The 23,944-nt window shown below is 48.4% G+C and overlaps 2 protein-coding genes across 6 annotated transcripts in view; both read left to right on the forward strand.

Moving 5' to 3' along the window:
- The window catches only part of akap6 (A kinase (PRKA) anchor protein 6), a 1,059,704-nt gene that overhangs the window by 217,238 nt on the left and 818,522 nt on the right, over positions 1-23,944 (forward strand). For 4 of the 5 annotated variants that reach the window (XM_072488434.1, XM_072488451.1, XM_072488470.1 and 1 more), the window contains exon 2: positions 22,473-22,619. The exons of the other annotated variant lie outside the window; for it this stretch is intronic. The gene's annotated coding sequence lies outside the window, so the exon portion shown is untranslated. The remainder of the gene's footprint in view (positions 1-22,472; positions 22,620-23,944) is intronic. 5 annotated transcript variants of the gene reach the window in all.
- On the forward strand, positions 16,858-17,373 carry znhit1 (zinc finger, HIT-type containing 1). Its single transcript, XM_072494897.1, is given in 1 exon segment — positions 16,858-17,373. A coding segment is annotated over 1 exon segment (516 nt).

Genomic DNA, 23,944 nt, shown 5'->3' on the forward strand with positions numbered 1-23,944 from the left:
CAATCAATTTATTCAGATATCCACAGTTAAATCGGCTATCCCCGGGAACAATTGCAACATATTAGCAATTGAATACCGGGCCAGACCTGTCGGCGCCTGCAGTGGCCGAAACAAAGACAGGTGAGCGACCACCCCCCGATCGAGGAATCGCCTCACCATTGGACACATCGACCCCAGAGACTGGGGACAGAATCCAATCACTTGGGACTCAGGGTCAAGGGCCGCCCCGGGAGGCGGGAAGCCCCTGGGCCCCATAAAAGTGAAGGTCCAAGTTCAGATCTCTCTCTCTCTCATCTTCGCCTGCTCGAGACCTTCGCAAGACCAGCCACCGTGTATCGTCAGTTTGAATCCAGCGATCGCTATCCGGTAGAGACACCTAGCCACCGACCTGTAGCAGCCTTTTGAATCCCGCGGGCCAGATTTGATTGGACAAGCCATTCGTTTCCCTGACCTGGTGGGCGCTTCCTAAGTTAAGTATTGACCAGTAGTGATAGGTTTGTTATATAGAATGTAGTATGAGGGTATTAATATTGCTTGTTGTATATAATAAATGACCGTTGTTTTAATCCTTACTAAGCAGTGTGCTGTGTTATTAATCATAAACTGAACTTGAACCACGTGGCGGTATCATAAAGATACCTGGCGACTCATGAGCAAAGGTGACCTAAACAGAGCAAATAGACTAAGGTTAAAAAGAGCAACACTCCGCATCCTATCGCAGTCATGTAATTGTGACTCGACGACTGATTCCAAGATCCGGGATCAGATCGTTTTCGGGGTCCAGTCCGACTCCCTGCGGGAGCAGCTCCTCAAAATCAAACAGTTGACCTCTCCGTCGCTATCGAAACGTGCGTTGTCCATGAGCATGCCAGAAATCGCTACTCCCGCATCAGGGCGGCAGAAACTGCAAAACTGACCTCCCACGAGGCAGAAAGGGTGCAGGCCATAGCGAAAATGCAAGACCTGAGCATCGAGGAGAGTGGCCGTTTTGCCTGCTTTTCTTGGGACCCCACGCATGTGCGCCACGACCGGGTGGACGATGAGGCCAAAGACCCTGAGGCGCATGTGCGAACGTCGGCTGACCGCACTGCGCATGCGCGATGGAGCACAGAACGTGCTGACGTCAACGTCATGACGTGTCCGAATTGTGGCTCCGCCCATTTAAAGCGGCAATGTCCAACCAAAGGCAGGTGATGTCTACAGTGTGGAAAGCCTGGCCACTACGTGGCCTTCTGCAGGTCCGCTCCACCGAACAACAGCCAGCGATCCCAGCTGCAGATCAGACGTGTTTGCTGCGTACAACAAGGCATGCAGGATTCTGATCCAGACAGCCCAATGGACCCCGATGCTGACTGCCTCGAGTCTCCATATCGGGTGGGCATCATCACCACACGCATGTTGGTCTCTACCATGCCTGCCAACCACCTTTCGATCCTCAGTGTGGATCCTGATGACCAGTGGTGTGCCATCATCATGGTCAACCACTCTTGCGTCCGATTTAAATTGGACACTGGCGCGTCTGCGAACCTCATATCACAGTCGGACCTCGACAACATCCGACACCAACCTAGCATTTTTCCACCAGCCTGCCAGCACCTTGACTACAATGGTAATGCCATAGCTGCCAGTGGGTTGTTTCAGCTAGGTGTCTCTCACAAGGCAATCAAGGCGACGTTGAGATTCGAATCGTCCGGCCTGACAAGGCATCCCTGCTCTGTGCTCGCGCATGCAAACTCCTAAATCTGGTACAGCGAGTTCATGCCATGTCCTCGACACCGGCGACGGCCTCGCCCAATGCGTATCTCCAGGCTGAGATAGACGACATTCTCACACAATACCACAGTGTGTTTGATGGGATGGGCATGCTCAAGCCGAATGCCACCCCAGTCATCCATGCACCACGCCGGGTGCCAGCTCGTCTCAAGGATCATCTGAAAACGCAGCTACGAGAGCTCCAAGACCAAGGCATCATCTCAAAGGTCACGGAACCCACAGACTGGGTCAGCTCCATGGTCTGCGTCAAGAAACCCTCTGGCGAACTTCGCATTTGCATTGATCCCAAAGACCTGAATCGCAACATCATGTGAGAGCATTGCCCGTTCCCGAAACGTGAAGAATTGACCTGTGAGATGGCTCACGCCAAATTCTTTACCAAGCTGGACACCTTCCGTGGTTTCTGGCAAATTCAGCTGGACGAGTCCAGTCGGAAGCTGTGCACTTTTAACAGTCATTTCGGCAAGTATTGCTACAGCCGCATGCCTTTTGGTATCATATCAGCTTCCGAAGTATTTCATCACATAATGGAGCAAATGATGGAGGGCATTGAGGGGGTGCGAGTCTACGTGGACGACGTGATCATCTGGTCCACGACGCCCGAGGATACATTGCTCTCCTCAAACAGGTTTTCCAGAGAAACAATGAAAATGGCCTCCAGCTCAACAGGGCCAAATGCTCATTTGGGCGGTCCGCAATCAAGTTTTTAGGTGACCACATTTCACAGCAAGGTGTGCAACTTGACGCCGACAAGGTGCTGGCAGTCAATGCCATGAAGACACCACAAGACAAAAAGGCGGTTCTCCTCTTCCTCAGGATGGTAAATTTTCTCAGAAAATCCATTCCCAACATGGCATCCCACACCATGGCCCTCCGGCATATCGTTGAAAAGTCGACAGTGTTCCAGTGGCTTCCCGCACATCAAACGGAGTGGCTTGAGCTGAAGGCAAAGCTCACCACAGCCCAGTACTGTACCCTCACTGCCATTTTTTTAGTTACTGACTCACTGTGAACCTGAACACGTTCTGGCCTCGCAGTGCAATCTTTCAAACTGCTCATGCTTCCTCAAGATCATCCTGAAAAGTCTAAAAGGTGTATCACAATGTTCTTTCTCAAATTAAATGTTAAAAAAATAATTCTATCCTATCCTCATCACCAAATTTCTGTTGTGTTTTGAACTGAGAAAAGACTCACCAATTGCATTCTCAGCAGGTAGCCATTTTTGAACAAACTTCACTTGTTCGGGGAGGCGATGGCATACTGGTATTGTCACTGAACTTGTAAACCAGAGAGCCAGGACAGTGGGGAGATCCGCTCGCCGGAACTCCCCATTGCAGAATGGCGTTCAAATATCTGAGGCCCTCAAAATGATCACTGACCTGCCCCCAACACACCATGGGAGGGTCCCTAGCTCCCCCCCCCAGCGCACAAAATGCTAACCTGGCACCCTGGTAGTGCCCATGCCAGTGCCACCTGGGTGCCAGACTGGCACTGCCAGCATACCAGCTGGCACCAACAGTGCCAGGACATCACCCTGAGCTGGGGCCCCCGATCCCCTGGGACACCACTTTGAGTGCCATTCCATCTGGTCCCTGTTTGTGGGAACCAGTACAGAATGGCACTCACTCAAGGTCTCTGAGGCTAAGGGGTTGAATCCCAAAGCCTCTGGTACCTTGGGAATTTGCACATTAGAGTCAGGCTTACTGCCTCGCTTTAAATGCACATTTTCGAAAAATGGGTGGGATTTGCATTGCAATGTCTCGTGAGATCCTGGGAGTGGAGTCTTTCAGCTTTCATCGGCCACGCTGCACTGCGCCGAGATGCTTTTCGGGCGCAGCTTGGCCTTTGGATTGTGCCCTAAGAGTCAATTTAGCACGGCCAATCCACCTAACCTGCACATTTTGGACTATGGGAGGAAAGCTGAGCACCCGGAGGAAACCCACGCAGACACAGGTGTACAAGATTATGTGTGGCATGGACAGGGTGGATAGGGAGTAGCTGAACCCCTTTGTTGAAAGGTCAGTTACGAAGGGACACTACCTCAAGGCAGGAGGTTTGGGGGTGATTTTAGGAAAAACGTTTTTACCCAGTGGGTGGTGACTGTCTGGAATCCTCTGCCGAGGAGGGTGGAAGAGGTGGGTTGCCTCACATCCTTTAAAAAGTACCTGGATGAGCATTTGGCATGTCATCACTTTCAAGGATATGGGCCGAGTGCTGGCAAATGGGATTAGGTCAGGTGTTTTTCTTGTGTCGGTGCAGACATGATGGGCCGAAAGGCCTCTTCTGTGCTGTATTATTCAGTGATTCTGATTCCATACAGACACCTAAGCTGGAATTGAACCCGGGCCCCTGGGGTTGTGAGGCAGCAGTGCCACCCACTGTGCCACCATGCCGACCCACAACCATATTCTATTATGATCGCAGAGTCCCCATGCCCCTCAGATCCCCTACACCACCGCAAGCTGCCTCCATGCCTCATCATATTCCCCATGCCCCCTCAGATCCCTGTGCTACCCAAAGCCTCTCACCATGCCCCTCATATCCCCATGTCCCTTCTGTGCCCATTCCAAACTCCAATACCACCCAATACACCCTCCCTACCCCTAATGTATCTTCCTTAGCTACTCACCCCAGTATGTGCTATGCATAGTCCACATCAGTGTCTAAAAAAATAAAAATAAACCTATGACAATCTAATAGAACTATCACTCAAACTTGTATCATTAATTAATACTACAAAAAAAATAATTAATTTACAGGATGTGGGCGTCGCTGCTTAGGCCAGCATTTATTCCCCATCCCTAGTTGCCCTTCAGAAGGTGATGGTGAGCTGTCTTCTTGAACCGCTGCAGCCCCTGAGGTGTAAGTACTTCTACAGTGCTGTTAGGGAGGGAGTTGAGGATATTAGCCCAACGACAGTGAAGGAACAGCGATATATTTCCAAGTCAGGATGGTGTGTGACTTGGAGAGGAACCTCCAGTTGGTGGGGTTCCTGGATATTTGCTGCTCTTGACTATCTTGATCTAGATGGCAGTCATCATAGTTTGGAAGGTGCTGTCAAAGGAACCTTGGTGAATTACTGCAGTGCACCTTGTAGATGGTACACACTGTTCTTTGGTGGTGGAGGGATTGAATGTTTGTAGAAGGGGGAGCAATCAAGTGGGCTGCTTAGTCCAGGGTGGTGTCGAACCTCTTGAGTGTTGTTGGAGCTGCACTCATCCAGACAAGTGGAGAGTATTCCATTACACTCCTGACTTGTGCCGCATAGATGGTGGACAGGATTTGGGGAGTCAGGTGGTGAGTTACTCGCTTTGGTAGCCATAGTATTAATATGGCTAGTCCGGTTAAGTTTCTTTTCTTTTAGTAAACATTTTATTGAGGTATTATTGGTTTTACAACACCAATAAAATAAACAATGTACATGAATCTATAAACATAGTTCAAAAGCCGTCTTCCTCCCTTACAGGTCCCACCTTTGTTAACCCCCTACTCTAAGCTAAATAACACCCCCCCCCCCCCACCGCTGACGATTAATTTTCTGCAAAGACGTCGACGAACGGTTGCCACCTTCAGGCGAACCCTAACATTGACCCTCTCAAGGCAAACTTGATTTTCTCCAAACAGAGAAAGCTCGCCATGTCAGATTGCCAGATCTCCGACTTCGGGGGCTTTGAGCCCCTCCAAGCTAGCAGTATCCGTCTCCGGGCTACCAGGGAAGCAAAGGCCAGAATGCCTGCCTCTTTCTCCTCCTGGATTCCCGGATCTTCCGGCACCCTGAAAATCGCCACCTCTGGACTCGGTGCCACCCTTGTTTTTAACACCGTGGACATGACATCTGCAAACCCCTGCCAAAATCCCCTAAGCTTTGGACATGTCCAGAACATGTGGACATGTTTCGCTGGCCCTCCCGCACATCTTGTGCACCTGTCTTCTACCCCAAAGAGCCTGCTCATCCGGGCCACTGTCATGTGAGCCCGGTGAACAACCTTAAATTGTATCAGGCTGAGCCTGGCACATGTTGTGGACGTGTTGACTCTACTCAACGCGTTCGCCCAAAGACCATCCTCTGTCTCTCCTCCCAACTCCTCCTCCCACTTGCGCTTCAGCTCCTCAGTCTGCATCTCCTCTGACCCCATGAGTTCCTTACAGATGTCCGAGACCTTCCCTTCTCCCACCCACACTCTGGAAACTACACTATCCTGTATCCCCCTTGGTGCTAGGAGCGGGAAGGTTGACACCTCCCTACGTTGGAAGTACCACACCTGCAGGTACCTAAATTCATTTCCCCTCGCCAATCCAAATTTCTCCTCCAGCTCACTCAAGCTACGAAAGCTCCCCTCTATAAACATATCCCCCATCCTCTCAATCCCTGCTCTCAGCCATCTCCGAAACCCTCCATCCTGCCTCCCCGGGGCAAACCGATGGTTATTACAAATTGGAGACAAGACCGATGCTCCCTCCGCTCCCACATGTCTCCTCCATTGTCCCCAGACTCTCAGGGCTGCCACCACCACGGGGCTGGTGGAGTACTGTGCCGGCGGAACGGCAGAGGCACCGTTATCAACGCTTCCAAGCTGGTGCCCTTAAAGAAGTTGCCTCCATACTCTCCCATGCCGATCCTTCCCCCGCCACCCACTTCCTAATCGTGGCTATATTCGCCGCCAAATAGCAGTTACTGAAGTTTGGCAGCGCCAGCCCGCCCTCTCCCCGGCTCCGCTCAAGCATCGCCTTTTTTACTCGCGGGGTCTTGCCCGCCCATACAAAGCCAGTGATCACTTTGTTGACCCGTTTAAAAAAGGACCGCGGAATAAAGATGGGGAGACACTGAAACACAAACAGGAATCTCGGGAGGACCGTCATTTTCACTGTCTGCACCCTTCCAGCTAATGACAATGGGAGCGCCTCCCACCTTCAGAAATCGTCCTTCATTTGGTATACTAGTCGGGCCAGGTTTAGTCTGTGCAGCCGTTCCCATTCCTGCGCCACTTGGATGCCGAGATACCGAAAGCTTCTCCCTACCATTCTAAATGGCAGCTCCCACAGTCGCCTCTCCTGCCCCCTTGCCTGGATCGCAAACATCTCACATTTTCCCATATTTAGTTTATACCCTGAAAACCGGCCAAATTCCCCCAGAACCCTCATGATTTCTTCCATCCCCTCTGCTGGGTCCGATACATACAGTCTGCATAAAGCGAGACTCTGTGTTCCACTCCCCCCCCCCCCTCTCAGACCCTTCCAGCCCCTTGAAGCTCTCAGTGCAATTGCCACTGGCTCTATGGCTAACGCGAACAACAGTGGGGAGAGGGGGCATCCCTGTCTCGACCCCCGATGCAGGGTAAAATAGTCCGATGTTGTCCTATTCATCCGTACTCTCGCCAGAGGAGCCTGATACAGTAACCTGACCCAGTCAATAAAGCCCCGCCCACTGGGCCTGTTTAGCACAGGGCTAAATCGCTGGCTTTGAAAGCAGACCAAGACAGGCCAGCAGCACGGTTCAATTCCCGTACCAGCCTCCCGGAACAGGCGCCGGAATGTGGCGACTAGGGGCTTTTCACAGTAACTTCATTTGAAGCCTACTTGTGACAATAAGCGATTTTCATTTCATTTCATTTCAAATCCGAACCATCCCAGTACCTCCCACAGATATTCCCATTCTACTCGATGAAAGGCCTTCTCTGCGTCCATTGCGATCACTACCTCCACCTCCCTACCTTCTGGGGGCATCATGATCACATTTAACAACCTTCTTACATTGGCCACCAATGGCCTTCCCTTAACAAACCCCGTCTGGTCCTCCACAATAACATCCAGAACACAATCCTCAATCCTAGAGGACAAAATTTTGGCCAGCAGTGTGGCGTCCACATTCAATAGGGATATCGGCCCGTAGGACCCACACAGCTCTGGGTCCTTGTCCCACTTCAGGATCAGTGAGATTGTGGCCTGTGACATCGTTGGGGGAAGCACCCCTCCCTTGTCTCATTGAATGTCCTCAGCAACAGCGGCCCCAATATCCCAGAGAGCTTTTTTATAGAACTCCACAGGGTACCCGCCCGGCCCTGGGGCTTTACCCGACTGCATGGCATTCAGCCCCGCCGCTATCCCTTTGATCCCGATTGGGGCCACCAGTCCTTCTACCAGCTTCAGTAAATTCAGCCCCCCTCGGAAGTGCTTCATCCCCTCCGGCTCAGGTGGGGGTTCTGACCCGTACAGCCTACTATAAAACTCCTTAAACGCCTTATTCACCCCTGCTGAGTCGCCCACCAGTTTCCCGTCTCCATCCTTTACTTTCTCTATCTCCCTGGCTGCCTCCCTCTTTCTAAGCTGCTGTGCAAGCATTTTGCTGGCCTTCTCTCCATGCTCATAAATTGCCCCCCTCGCCTTTCACAACTGCTCTACCGCCCTCCCTGTGGCTAACAAGCCGAACTCCGCCTGTAGCCTCCACCGTTCCCTTAAAAGCCCTGCCTCTGGGGTCTCCGCATACCTCCTGTCGACCTGTAGTATCTCCTTTACCAGTCGGTGCGTCTCTGTCCTGTCTACCTTCTCCCAGTGGGCCCGTATCGAGATCAGCTCCCCTCTAACCAACGCCTTCAATGCCTCCCAGACCACCACTGCCGAAATTTCCCCCGTGTCATTGAACTCCAGGTAGTTCTGAATACATTTCCTCAACCGCGCGCACACCTCTTTGTCAGCTAAAAGTCCCACGTCTAACCTCCAGTGCAGGTGCTGGTTACCGTCTTTACTAACCTGTAGGTCAACCCAGTGCGCGGCATGGTCTGAGATTGTGATCGCCGAGTACCCCGTATCTGTGGTCATCTCCCTGCAAAACAGATATTCCACTTTGGATACTGTTGAGGGAGATGGCTCACCAGGGGAAGGCAGCAGCAGCCAGGTTCATGGCACCATGGCTGGCTCTGCTGCGCAGCTGGGCAGGAAGAAGAATGGCAGGGCTGTAGTGATAGGGGACTCAATTGTAAGGGGAATAGACAGGCGGTTCTGCGTACGCAATCGAGACTCCAGGATGGTATGTTGCCTCCCTGGTGCAAGGGTCAAGGATGTCTCGGAGCGGTTGCAGGGAATTCTGGGGGGGGGGGGGGGGGGGGGAGGGTGAACAGCCAGCTGTCGTGGTGCACATAGGCACCAACGATATAGGTAAAAAACAGGACGAGGTCCTACAAGCTGAATTTAGGGAGTTAGGACCTCAAAGGTAGTGATCTCAGGATTGCTACCAGTGCCACGAGCTAGTCAGAGTAGGAATGTCAGGATAGATAGGATGAATGCGTGGCTCGAGACATGGTGCAAGAGGGAGGGATTCAAATTCATGGGCCATTGGAACCGGTTCTGGGGGAGGTGGGACCAGTACAAACTGGACGGTCTGCACCTGGGCAGGACTGGAACCGATGTATGCTAGAGCTGTTGGGGAGAGTTTAAACTAATGTGGCAGGGGGATGGGAACCGATGCAGGAAGTTGGAAGGTAGTAAAACAGGGACAGAAACAAAATGCAGTAAGGGGGAAAGTGTAAGGCAGAGAAGCCATAGTCAAAAATCAAAAAGGGCGACAGTACAAGGTACAGTGACTGAGGGGAGCTCAGTGATTAGGACCAGGAATTCTAAAAGGAATAAAACGGGAAGTGAAAACATTAATGGTTAGCGACGCGGCAGATTGTTACATGAAGATATGGGTTCAACGACAAGGAAAATTAGGAGAAAGGTTAAGAGGAAATATAACTTAGGAGAGGTTACTGATCGAGGTGTTAAGATTGAGAACAGAGGTAAAAAAGCCAACATAAGTGAATGCTCGTAGTATTAGGAATAAGGTAAATGAGTTGATGGCGCAAATCATCGTGAATGACTATGATTTAGTGGCCATTACTGAAACAGGGTTAAAGGATGGTCATGACTGGGAGTTAAATATCCGAGGGTATCAAACTATTCGGAAGGACAGAGTGGATGGTAAGGGAGGTGGTGTAGCTTTGTTATTTAAGGATGACATCCGGGCAACAGTAAGGGATGACATCGGTGCTATGGAGGATAAGGTTGAATCCATTTGGGTGGAAATCAGGAATAGTAAGGCGAAACAGTCACTGATAGGAGTAGTACATAGGCCACCAAATAGTAACATTAACATTATGGTGGGGCAGGCAATAAACAAAGAAATAACTGATGCATGTAGAAATGGTACAGCAGTTATCATAGGGGATTTTAATCTACATGTCGATTGGTTTAACCAGGTCCGTCAAGGCAGCCTTGAGGAGGAGTTTATAGAATGTATCCGCGATAGTTTCCTCGAACAGTATGTAATGGAACCTAGGAGGGAACAAGCGGTCCTAGATCTGGTCCTGTGTAATGAGACAGGATTGATTCAGGACCTCATGGTTAGGGATCCTCTCGGAAGGAGCAATCACAATACGGTGGAATTTAAAATACAGATGGAGGGTGAGAAGGTAAAATCAAACACAAATGTTTTGTGCTTAAACAAAGGAGATTACAATGGGATGAGAGAAGAACTAGCTAAGGTAGACTGGGAGCAAAGACTTTATGGTAAAACAGTTGAGGACCAGTGGAGAACCTTCCAAGTGATTTTTCACAGTGCTCAGCAAAGGTTTATACCAACAAAAAGGAAGGACGGTAAAAAGAGGGAAAATCGACCGTGGATATCTAAGGAAATAAGGGAGAGTATCAAATTGAAGGAAAAAACATACAAAGTAGCAAAGGTCAGTGGGACACTAGAGGACTGGGAAATCTTTAGGGGGCAACAGAAAGCTACTAAAAAAGCTATAAAGAAGAGTAAGATAGATTATGAGAGTAAACTTGCTCAGAATATAAAAACAGATAGTAAAAGTTTCTACAAATATATAAAACAAAAAAGAGTGGCTAAGGTAAATATTGGTCCTTTAGAGGATGAGAAGGGAGATTTAATAATGGGAGATGAGGAAATGGCTGAGGAACTGAACAGGTTTTTTGGGTCGGTCGTCACAGTGGAAGACACAAATAACATGCCAGTGACTGATGGAAATGAGGCTATGACAGGTGAGGACCTTGAGAGGATTGTTATCACCAAGGAGGTAGTGATGGGCAAGCTAATGGGGCTAAAGGTAGACAAGTCTCCTGGACCTGATGGAATGCATCCCAGAGTGCTAAAAGAGATGGCTAGGGAAATTGCAAATGCACTAGTGATAATTTACCAAAATTCACTAGATTCTGGGGCGGTCCCGGCGGATTGGAAATTAGCAAACGTGACACCAGAAAGCGGGTAATTGTAGGCCAGTGAGCTTAACTTCGGTAGTAGGGAAGATGCTGGAATCTATCATCAAGGAAGAAATAGCGAGGCATCTGGATGGAAATTGTCCCATTAGGCAGACGCAGCATGGGTTCATAAAGGGCAGGTCGTGCCTAACTAATTTAGTGGAATTTTTTGAGGACATTAACAGTGCGGTAGATAACAGGGAGCCAATGGATGTGGTATATTTGGATTTCCAGAAAGCCTTTGACAAGGTGCCACACAAAAGGTTACTGCATAAGATAAAGATGCATGGCATTAAGGGGAAAGTAGTAGCATGGATAGAGGATTGGTTAATTAATAGAAAGCAAAGAATGGGGATTAATGGGTGTTTCTCTGGTTGGCAATCAGTAGCTAGTGGTGTCCCTCAGGGATCAGTGTTGGGCCCACAACTGTTCACAATTTACATAGATGATTTGGAGTTGGGGACCAAGGGCAATGTGTCCAAGTTTGCAGACGACACTAAGATAAGTGGTAAAGCAAAACGTGCAGAGGATACTGGAAGTCTGCAGAGGGATTTGGATAGGCTAAGTGAATGGGCTAGGGTCTGGTAGGTGGAATACAATGTTGACAAATGTGTGATTATCCATTTTGGTAGGAATAACCGCAAAAGGGATTATTATTTAAATGATAAAATATTAAAACATGCTGCTGTGCAGAGAGACCTGAGTGTGCTAGTGCATGAGTCGCAAAAATTGGTTTACAGGTGCAACAGGTGATTAAGAAGGCAAATGGAATTTTGTCCTTCATTGCTAGAGGGATGGAGTTTAAGACTAGGGAGGTTATGCTGCAATTGTATAAGGTGTTAGTGAGGCCACACCTGGAGTATTGTGTTCAGTTTTGGTCTCCTTACTTGAGAAAGGATGTACTGGCACTGGAGGGTGTGCAGAGGAGATTCACTAGGTTAATCCCAGACCTGAAGGGGTTGGATTACGAGGAGAGGTTGAGTGGACTGGGACTGTACTCATTGGAATTTAGAAGGATGAGGGGGGATCTTATAGAAACATATAAGATTATGAAGGGAATAGATAGGATAGATGCGGGCAGGTTGTTTCCACTGGCGGGTGAAAGCAGAACTAGGGGGCATAGCCTCAAAATAAGGGGAAGTAGATTTAGGACTGAGTTTAAGAGGAACTTCTTCACCCAAAGGGTTGTGAATCTATGGAATTCCTTGCCCAGTGAAGCAGTAGAGGCTCCTTCATTAAATGTTTTTAAGATAAAGATAGATAGTTTTTTGAATAATAAAGGGATTAAGGGTTATGGTGTTTGGGCCGGAAAGTGGAGCTGAGTCCACAAAAGATCAGCCATGATCTCATTGAATGGTGGAGCAGGCTCGAGGGGCCAGATGGCCTACTCCTGCTCCTAGTTCTTATGTTCTTATGTATCCACCACCCCCGCCAGTAGAGCCCTGCCCAGAATAAAGAAATCAATCCGGGAGTACACTTTATGCACATGAGAGTAGAAGGAGAACTCCTTCAATCTCAGTTGCCCAAATCTCCATGGGTCCACCCCCCATCTGTTCCATGAACCCTTTTAGCTCATTTGCCATTGCTGGCACCCTGCCCGTTTTTGAGCTAGACCGGTCTAAATCAGGGTCAATAACTGTGTTGAAGTCCCCTTCCACGACCAGTTTATGCGAGTCCAGGTCCGGTATCTTCCCCAGCATCCTCTTTATAAACTCCACATCGTCCCAATTTGGTGCATACACATTTACTAGTACCACCTGCACCCCCTCCAATTTCCTACTGACCATAATGTACTGGCCTCCCACATCCAAAACTATTCTTCCCGCCTCAAACACCACTCGCTTGTTGATCAGGATCGCGACCCCTCTCGTCTTTGAGTCCAGTCCCGAGTGAAAAACCTGTCCGACCCAACCTTTCCTTAATCTAATCTGGTCAGCTACTATAAGTGGCGTCTCCTGCAGCATTACCACGTCTGCCTTCAGTCCTCTCAAATGCGCGAACACGCGTGCTCTCTTGACCGGCCCATTTAGTCCTCGTACATTCCAGGTGATCAGCTTTTTGGGGGGTTCATCGCCCATCGCCCCCCCCCTCCCCTTCGCCGATCAGCCATCCCCTCTCTTGGGCCAGTCTCCAGCCCACACCCCAAATCTCCACTGGCCCGCCCCCAGGCAGCCTCCGCCCCTGACCTCCTCTCTGTCCCTCAGCAAAAGTCCCTCCCTTGTCAGCAGAACATTTTCCCCCCTCCCCCCCTCGTAACAGCACAATGTAAATCAACACCTTTGATAAGCCTAACATCTGCTCACCCTCCACTACGCTTCTGTGAGCTAGCCCACCCAGCTATCTTGGTGGCCCTCGCCCATGGCGCCAGACATTCTCCCACCTATTGTTCCCTCCCCACCCTCTCATACATACATATTCAAATGAAAAACAATCCCAACACAATTGCCCGACAGAGAACCCCCCCCCCCCAGCTAAACAAAGAAAAGATCAAACAAAAATCCAGCATCTAGACAAACACACCTCCAGCCCCCAACAGTGCAAATGTAAACTTTAACTCACTCAGCTCTGCAACTGGCCCCAAATCAATACAGAAGGCATTACAAATAACATCCGCAAAACAAGAAACTTTTAAAAACATGAACGTTGCAGCAAAGTTCAAAGTTCTCAGTCGCCACCAGTCCTTTCCTTTTTGCGAAGACCATCGCTTCCTCAGGCGACTCGAAGTAAAAATGTTGCTCCTCGTATGTGACCCAGAGACGGGCTGGATGCAGCAATCTGAATTTCACCTTTTTCTTAAAAAGGGTCAACTTTATCTGGTTAAACCCCGCTCTTCCCCAGGCCACCTCCGCACTCAGGTCCTGATAGATTCGCAGGATACTGTTGTCCCATTTACAGCTCCCTGTCTGCTAGGCCCACTGTAAAATACGCTCCTTATCAAATACCTGTGGAATCCTACCACCATTGCCCTTTGCGGGTCTCCCATTCATGGCTTCCTCGCGAGCGCTGTGAGCCCTGTCCACCTCCAGGGTCGGGGGAATGCCCCATTTCCCAGCAGCTTCTCAAACATACCCGCTACGTATGCCCCAGCAACCGCTCCTTCGGACCCCTCTGGGAGCCCAATGGTTCTCAAGTTCTGCCGGCGGGACCTGTTCTCTAGGTCCTCCACCTTCTCCAGGAGTCTTTTCTGCTGGTCTCTCAGCATCCCCACCTCCAACTCCACTGCAGCTTGATGTTGCTCCTGGTCAGCCAGCGCCTTCTCTACTTTCTGGATCGCCCAATCTTGGGCATCCAATCTAAGCTCCAGGCGCGCAATTGCCTCTTTAATCGGGTCCAAGCAGTCCTGCTTCTGCTTGGCGAAGCCCTCCTGGATAACTTGCATCAGCTGCTCCATTGACCGCTGGGTTGATAAGCCAGAGCTCCGGTCGTCCGCCATGCTGTCTCTCGCTGCAACTTCGGCCCAAGCCTTCTCTGATCTTCCGTTTCTGCCTTTGCGAGCACTTCTAATCCTCCTCTCCATGCACCAATGTGGGAATCCAGTACACACTTGCCTCTGTCATCGATTTTTCAAATCAAGTCCGGTAAAAAATCGGGGGAAAAGGTCCAAAAGTCCGACCCGAGCGGGAGCTACCAAATGTGCGACTTGCTCCTTCATAGCCACCACCGGAAGTCCCCTCTGGTTCAGTTTCTGATCAATGATAACCCCCTAAGGATGTTGATTGTGGGGGTTCAGTGATGGTAATGTCATTGAATGTCAAGGAGTGATGGTTAGATCCTCTCTTGTAGTAGATGGTCATTGCCTGGCACTTGTGTGACGTGAATGTTACTTGCCACTTGCCAGCTCAATCCTGGATATTGTCCAGGTCTTGTTGCATTTGGACATGGACTGCTTCATTTTATGAGGAATTGTGAATGCTGAACATTGTGCAGTCATCTGCAAACATTCCCACTTCTGACCTTATGATGGAAAGGAGGTAATTGATGAAGCAGCTGAAGATGGTTGGGCCTAGGTCACTACCCCGAGGAACACCTGCAGTGATGTCCTGGAGCTGAGATGATTGACCTCCATCAACCACAACTTTTTTCCTTTGTGCCAGGTATGACCCCCACCAGCGGAGAGTTTCCCCCTGATTCCCATTGACTCCACTTTAGATAATGTGTAGGGCAGTCACTCTAACCTCACATCTGGCATTCAGTTCTTTTGTCCATGTTTGAACCAAGGCTGCAATGAAGTCAGGAGCTGAGTGGCCCTGGCGGAACCCAAACTGAGTGTTCATGTGAAGGCTATTAGTGAGTAAGTGCAGCTTGATACCACTGTTGGTGACTCTTTCCATCACTTTGCTGATGGTGGGGAGTAGACTGATAGGGCGGTAATTGGCTGGGTTGGATTTGTCCTGTTTCCTGTGTACAGGACACACATGGGCAATTTCTCACATTGCTGGGGAAATGCCAGTACTGGAACAGTTTGGTTGGGGGTGCAGCAGGTTCTGGAGCACAAATCTTCAGTTCTATTTCTGTAATATTGTCAGGGCCCATAGCCTTTGCAGTATCCAGTGACCTCAGCTGCTTCATGGAGTGAATCAAATTGGTTGAAGACTGATATCTGTGATGCTGGGGACCTGCGGTGGAAGCCAAGGTGGATCATCCACTCGACACTTCTGTCTGAAGATTGTTGTAAATATATCAGCCTTATATTTTGCACTGATGTACTGGGCTCCTCCCATCATTGAGGATGGGGATTTTTGTGGAGCCTCCTCCAGTGAGTTGTTTAATTGTCCACCACCATTCATGACTGGATATGGCAGGACTGCAGAGCTTAAATCGGATCCATTGGTTGTGGGATCACTTGACTCTGTCCATCACTTGTTTATGCTACTTAGCATGCTAGTTGTCCTGTGTTATACCTTTACCAGGTTGACACCTCATTTTTAGGTCCCTGGCATGTCCTCCTGCACTGTCATTGAATCAGGATTGATCGCCTCGCTTGGTGATATTGTTCGAGTGGGGGATATGCCGTGCCATGAGATTACAGATTGTGGTAGAATACTATTCCATTGCTGCTGATGGCCCACAGCACTGCACCGTCCCCAAATTTGGGTTGCTGGATCTGTTTGAAATCTATACCATTTAGCATGATGGGCACACAACACAAAAGAGCGTATCCTCAGTATGAAGGCAGGACTTCATCTCCACAAGAATTGTGCGGTGGCCACACCTTTAAATACTGTTGTGGACAGATGCATCTGCGGCAGGCAGGTTGATGAAGAAGAGATCAAGTTTGTTTTTCCCTCTTGTTGGTTCCCTCACTACCTGCCGCATACCCAGTTTAGTTGTATCCTTTAGGGCTCGGTCTGTGGTGGTACTACCGAGCCACTCTTGGTAATGAACATTGAAATCCCCTACCCAGAGTACATTGTGTCTTTGCCTCCCTCAGTGCTTCCTTCAAATAGTATTCAGCATGGAGGGATACTGATTCATTAGCTGAGAAGGGACAGTGTGAGGTAGTCAGCAGGTTTCCTTGCCCGTGTTTGATGCTATGAGACTTCATGCGTCTGACGTCAACGTTGAGGATTCCCAGGGCAATTCCCTCCCGATTGGGTTGAGGACTCTGGCTCTGTACCCATTGGAGTTTAGAAGGATGAGGGAGGATCTTATTGAAACTTACAGGATACTGCGAGGCCTGGATAGAGTGGATGTAGAGAGGATGTTTCCACTTGTAGGAAAAACTAGAAGCGGAGGACACAATATCAGACTAAAGGGACAATCCTTTCAAACAGCAATTTTTGGGGGAGAGGCCGGAAGTGCGGCCTTGGAAAGAGTTCCCGGTTCAGGAGCGGGAAGATGGTGGAGAAGAAGTAAGAGAGTCTGGGCCGCTTCCAGGACTCGGGGCAACGCCGGGTTCTCAATCCGCCCACTCGGCAACGGCGCCTGAACCGTCAGCTGGACGCTCTGGAGAAGGACAACTTCCAGGATGATCCTCACGCCAACCTGCCCCTCCTCAAGAGGCTGCCGCAGTTTGACGACCTCACTGAGTCGGCAAAGAAGAAGAAAAAGATTCGGGGTGACCACTTCAAACATAGATTCCGGAAGAATTTCCAGTCCCTCCTCGAGGAGCAGAACTTGAGTGTGAATGAAGGACCAAACTACCTGAAGACATGCTTCTCTCCAACCAAACTGCCCCAGCGACACTTCTGTGCAGTCTGCGGATTCCCGTCCAACTACACCTGTGTGTCGTGTGGAGCCCGGTATTTCTGTGTTAAATGTCTGGGGACCCATCAGGAAACCAGGTGCCTGAAGTGGACGGTGTGTTGTCGGGGCTCCAGCCAGTGTCCAGCAGCAACAGCCCGGCCTGAATGATTGAAATCGACTGGTCTCTGAGTCTCACCCTTCCTTTCTAGGATGGATGTCCACGGGGCCCACAAACTGCCACCTTATGATGTGATTTGTATCTGTACGGAAGGCCTGTGAACTGTCAGCCAGCGATTGTCTCTCGGGGATTGGTTTGGCTGAAGAAACCTGTTGTAACAGCCCTGCCGGCTTCTCCGTCCAGCTTCAACCCTGGGCCCGGATTTCACTGGACTGCTGCCTGTGGTCAGGAACTGGAATCCTGGACTGGGACAACGTGATCTCTGCATCCCCCCTGACTCTCTGGACTAGTTCATTCTTCCTTTGAAGTGACAGGTTCCTCCAGGGATACAAACAGCCTCGAACTGAGAGGCTCAGAGACTTTCCCACCAGTTGGTTATAGTCTCTGCTACTGTTGCGCTGATGTTGAATGTTTGCAGTGGCTCCCGCTTGCTACACCATCACCGGGCAGCCTTGCACCTTTTGTAACTATTTTTGACAGAGGGAGATTTATTTTTGTCTCTTTGAATTGTGAACCTCCCATACTTCTCGACTTTGTACCTTGTGTTTTATCCCCGGGTTATCAGGGGGAAGTTTAAACGGCTGGGTTGCCTGGATAACGTCTACTGGATTAAAGTTCACCAGACCCCCCCAAAAAATCAGCGATTTAAAAATATATATATATATTTCGAGTACCCAAATCATTTTTTTTTCCAATTAAGGGGCAATTTAGCGTGGCCAGTCACCCTACCCTGCACATCTTTGGGTTGTGGAGGCGACACCCACGCAGACACAGGGAGAACGTGAACTCCACATGGACAGTGACCCAGAGCCGGGATCAAACCTGGGACCTCGGCGCCATGAGGCAGCAATGCTAACCACTGTTCCACCGTGCTGCCCCTCCTTTAAAACAGAGATGAGGAGGAGTTTCTTCAGCTGCCACCTCTGCCTGGTCTGTCCTGCTGGTGTGACAAGCCACAACTGGGGATGGTGATGGTGGTGGCTGGGACATCCCTATTATCTGTAAAAGGTATGATTCCCTGAGTGTGGCTTATGTTGGACTGTTGTTTAACTAACCTGCGAGAACATTTATTTTGCCAATCTTGGCACAAGCCCTCAGATGTTCATAAAGAAGACTTTGCAGGGGCTGAGTTTGCTGTTGTCATTTCTGGTGCCGAGGTTAATGAAGGTGGTCTGTCCGGTTTCGTTCCTTTTGGACTTTTTATTGGTTTAAATACAACTGAATGGCTTGCAAGGCCATTTCGGAGGATAGTTTATCACTAGCCACATTGCTATGGGCCTGGAATCACATGTATGCCAGACCAGGGGAGGATGGCAGATTTCCATCCGAAGGGGCATTAGTGAACAGGATGAGATTTTACAGCAATGGTTTCAAGGCCATCATTCAACATTTTAATTATTAAATTCAAATTCCACCATGAACCATGGCCCCAGTGCATTACCTTGAGTCTCTGGATTATGAGTCCAGTGAAATGCCACTACGCCATCGGCGCCCCATATCAAAGCAGATTTCCAATCCATCAATGGAGGGGAGCAAGGCCTTATATATTTTTTTAAACTTTCAACAGGAGGAGACTTGTTTTCCAAAGTCAGCGCGTTGTACCTTTAAATCATAGGCAGGTGAGTTTATCAACAGATTTTCTATTTTTTGAATGCATTACAGCACTTTTCCCATTTGAAAAAGTGCTGTAAAACATATCAACACTTAGACAATGCTGGTCATTGGAATGCATTACATGGCCAATTTCTCTTTGCAAGACAGAGTCCTATGGTAAATCACTACATTAAAACACATCTTAATTACAAAACAGTTTCTAACAGTGATGTTTGAAGATGTTAAAACATTCTACACTTACCTATAAGAAAGTTCTTGACTCCTCAGCAAACTTGTCCCACTGATCACAATCTCTCCAAGCAGGTAGGCTGTTGGGCTTCCAAAGCCCACACAAGTGCATGAAATAGTACAATGGAGGAAATATAATTTTCCTGTGGCCCTTGCAATGGGAACCCTGAACCTGGAAGAGGTGCTTTTGTGTTTTTGCACCTAAGTCCTTTCTGACCTGTGGATAGGCCACAAGAAAATGCCTGTGGGTCAGGAAGTCACAGGAAAATTATTTTTCCTGCAAAAAGAAACTGCATTGAATCTTCTGAATTTATGTAAATGACTTGGATGAAGTGCCAAATTTTCTGCTGACACAAAGATAGGTAGAAGAATAAGTTGTGAAAAAGAAATAAGGAGGCTACAAAAATATATGGATAGATTAAGTGAGCAAAGGTCTGGCAAATGGAGTATAGTGTGAGAAAATGTGAAATTGTCCATTATGGCGTGAAGAGTAAAAATTAAGCACATCATCTAAATGGTGAGAGATTGGAGAGCTCTGAGATTCAGATGGATCTGGGAGTCCTCATGCATCAATCACAAAAGTAAAGCTAGGATGTTATTTATTGTGAGGAGAATTTAATTCAAAAATAGAGAGGCTCTGCTTCAGTTGTAAAGAGCATGAGTAAGACCACATCTGGTGTACTGTGTACAGTATTGGTCTCCTTATTTAAAGAAGAATGTAAATGTGTTGGAAGCAGTTCAGAGAAGGTTTACCAGACAAATACCTGGAGGAAAGGTTAAACAGGCTAGGCGTGTATCCACTGGAGTTTAGAAGAGTAAGAGGTGACTTGATTGAAATACATGAGATCCTGAGGGTTTTTCCCAGGGTGGATGTGGAGAGGAGGTTTCCTCTTCTGCGAGAAACTAGATCTGGGGTGACTGTTTAAAAATGAGGAGTCGTCTATTTAAAATAGAGATGAGGGTGTAATTCTTTCTTTCAGTATGTTTTTAGTCCTGATAAGGTGGTGAAAACAGAGTTTTTAAATATTTATAAAGCCGATGTGAATAGATTCTTGATAAGCAAAGGGATGATAGTCTATCAAGGTAGGCATTGGTTAAAGAACAGGACAGCACAGAACAGGCATTTCAGCCCTCCAAGCCTGCACTGAGCATGATGCCTGTCTAAACTAAAACCTTAAAACCTTCTGCACTTCCGGGGTCCATATCCCTCTATTCCCACCCTATTCATGTATTTGTCAAGATTCTTCTTAAATATCACTATTGTACCTGCTTCCACCACCTCCCCAGCAGCGAGTTCCAGGCACTCACCAGCCTCTGCGTAAAAGACTTGCCTCGTACATCTCCTCTAAACTTTGCCCCTCACACCGTCCCCTATGTCCCCTAGAAACACACTATGTCCCCTAGAAATTGCCTTTTCCACCTTGGGGAAAAAGTTTCTGACTATCCACTCTGTCCTTGCCACTCATAATCTTGTAAACTTCTATCAGGTCGCCCCTCAACCTCCGTTGTTCCAGTGAAAACAGTCTGAGTTTATCCAACCTCTCCTCATAGATAATACCTCCAGACCAGGCAACATCCTGGTAAACCTCTTTGGTAGGTGATAAGGTGCACTGGAGGACGAGCCAGGTTGTGAAGGGTGGGTGTCGGGAGGGGTGGGCGGTGTTGTGCGATCTCCGCTGTCAATGAAATCTGCAGTGCAGCGTCCCTTGGGGAATTCTGTCAGAGTGGATTAAAATTGGAGAAAGACAGGACACTCCCCTGATGTATAGTATGTTTAATGGTTCAGTCTTCGAACTTTAGTGATTAGGTGCGTGAATGAGTGGATACGTGAGTGAATGCATAGGTGGGTAGATGGGCAAGTGGGTGAGCTGTGGAGGTGAGTGAGGTAGCTAGGGAGGTAGCCAGATAGATAGGTGATGAAGTGGGTGTGGTGGCTAGAGGGGTGTTGTGGGTAGGTAGGTGGTGAGGTGGATAGGGTGGGTAGATGAGGTGGGTGATGGGTAGGTATGTGGATAGATTAGTGAGGTGAATCGGTGGACAATGTGAGTAGGTGAGTGATGTGGCTATGTAAGTGGTATTGTGGTGGGAGTAAGTGTATAATCGGGTAGGGTTTGGAGGGTAGTTGGGTTGAAGGGATAGTCAGGTGAGTGGTTGGGTCGAGCAGTAGGTAGGTCGGGCTGGGGTAGTTCAGTTATTTTAGGGACAGTTGGGTAAGATTGGGGGTTGTTGCGTCAGGTCAGGGGTGCTAGTTGGGTGGTCATGGGATGCTGGGGTCAAGTCTCAGGGTGGTTGAGTTGGGTAGGTTCAGGCGTGGTCGGGTCATGTTAGGTTGGAGGTTAGTTGGGTTCAGGGGGTGAAGGGTGGGATTGATTAGAGTAGTTGGCTGTATAGCTACCTAGGTGTTGGAACAGGTTTTAATCTGTCTGACCATTCCTGGGAAACGGTCCAGGTGAGTTCTGGGGAACTATCCGAAGAGATTCACAGGGAGGAGAGGAATTTCTCATTGGATGTTTAGATTTCTTGGGCAATTCCCATGCACATCCGCACATCAGGACTTCCAATGCGAATCTTCAGTCGTAAGCCCAGTCTCTGGGTGGCACGGTAGCACAGTAGTTAGCACTGTTGCTTCACAGCTCCAGGGTCCCAGGTTCGATTCTCGGCTTGGGTCACTGTCTGTGCGGAGTCTGCACGTTCAGCTCGTGTCTGCGTGGGTTTCCTCCTTGTGCTCCCGTTTTGTACTGCAGTCCAAAGATGTGCAGGTTAGGTGAATCGACCATGCTAAATTGCCTTTAGTGTCCAAAAAGGTTAGTTGGGGTTGCTGGGTTACGGGGATGGAGTGGAGGTGTGGGCTTAGGTGTGGTGCTCTTTCCAAGGGCTGGCGCAGACTTGATAGGCCGAATGGCCTCTTTCTGCACTGTAAATTCGATGATTCTATATGACGATTTGGAGATTGGCAGATTTGGTCCATAATGTTCTGTTTTGCCAACTGATTCCCTCCTCCATGAGCGGAGGATGATTTTATTGAAAGCCTTCTGACTGGAAATCTGATTGGTCTCTTTTGTTACACCATGCTTGCTCTGTCATTCAGTTGAAGCAAACTTATTGGATGCTTTATGAAGAACTTATCAGATTGGAAGACGCTTGTAAATTTAGGTTTAGAAATGTCTGTCAGTGTGATAAGGCTACTGAAAGTGGTGTAAATTGGAGAGTCCTGAACTCAATACATTATCACTTATTATTCTTACAGTTGCAAATAGAAAAGCATCAAAACCCACCTGACAATCTTTGTACAGAAGAAAAGCTCTTCAGAAATAAGCTGAGGAGTTGCAAGCTGTAGAGGAGCAAACTTGAATCCAGATCGATACCGAACACAAGCATTTGTGAAATCTCACAGGTGAGTTAATGAGACATGTTCAAAACAAGTGGCCTAGCTTGACAGAGCATGGCGTGAAAGAGCAAAGCTGAATGAATAAATCAGCAAGTAAAGATTTGACATTAGGTAAGATTGGACAGCGTGGACCAAGTTAGCGATGTTTTATGTTGTGCTGAAATTTATCCCGCATATGTGCAAATCAACATTAAGAAACATTTGTAAAGTAATTTCTCAAGGGAACTTACGAAATAATGTAAAATAGTTCAGAGGGTCAGTGCAGACCCGATGGGCTGAATGGCCTCCTTCTGAACTGGATTCTATAGTTCAAAATCTTTGAGTGAAATGGGGTGAAGCACATTCTCAGGAACATGTAGAATAACAACCTGAATTTATATAGCCCCTTTACTGCAAGAAAACATCGCAAGGTACTTCAAAGGAGCCCTAAAAACAAAACATGCCATCGCACCACATAAGGTGATATAATAAAAATCTTTATTAGTGTCACAAGTAGGCTTACATGAACACTGCAATGAAGTTACTGTGAAAAGCCCCGAGTCGCCACACTCCGGCGCCTGTTCGGGTACACTCAAGGAGAATTCAGAATGTCCAATTCACCGAACAGCATGTCTTTCGGGACTTGTGGGAGGAAACCGGAGCACCCTAAGGAAACCCACGCCGACATGGGGGGAATGTGCAGACTCCACACAGACAGTGACCCAAGCCGGAATGGAACCTGGGACCCTGGTACTGTGAAGCAACAGTGCTAACCACTGTGCTACCCGATAATCTTATATTAGGTCAGATGACCAAAAGCTTTACCAAAGAGGCAGAAGGAGTGTTTTAAAAGGAGGGAAGGAAATTCCAGAGCTTGGGGTTGAGGCAGCTGAAAGCATGGCCGCCAAAGGTGATGTGATAAAGATTGATGATGTCAGGAAGCAGAATTAGATGAACACCGATATCTTCTACGGTTGGAGGCTCTATTGTAACTTCAACCAGACCAGGTGTGGTCTCAAAGTGTATAACAATGCTTTTCCAACTTAATTATTTGTGGGAACCCTTACAATTATTGAAAAAATTTCTGATACTTTCCCGAAGCATTAATGTATTCTGAAGTAACCCCGAAAAAATATAGACGCACTCCTGGGAATGACAAATCTAACTTGTAAAAGGGGTAAATCAACAGATGCAGAGAAATGCAGAAATCTGATGACAAACAAATAGAAATTTGATGATCTTTGGGATCCCATCAGTTTTCCCTCCTGACCACCTCGACCTCGGGGATCACAGTCTAAAAACTCAAACTATATAACAGTGATGTCCAAGGTGTCTATTGCCTCTGAGCCCAG

Source organism: Scyliorhinus torazame, chromosome 2 (genome assembly GCF_047496885.1).
Source record: "Scyliorhinus torazame isolate Kashiwa2021f chromosome 2, sScyTor2.1, whole genome shotgun sequence".
NCBI lineage: Eukaryota > Metazoa > Chordata > Chondrichthyes > Carcharhiniformes > Scyliorhinidae > Scyliorhinus > Scyliorhinus torazame.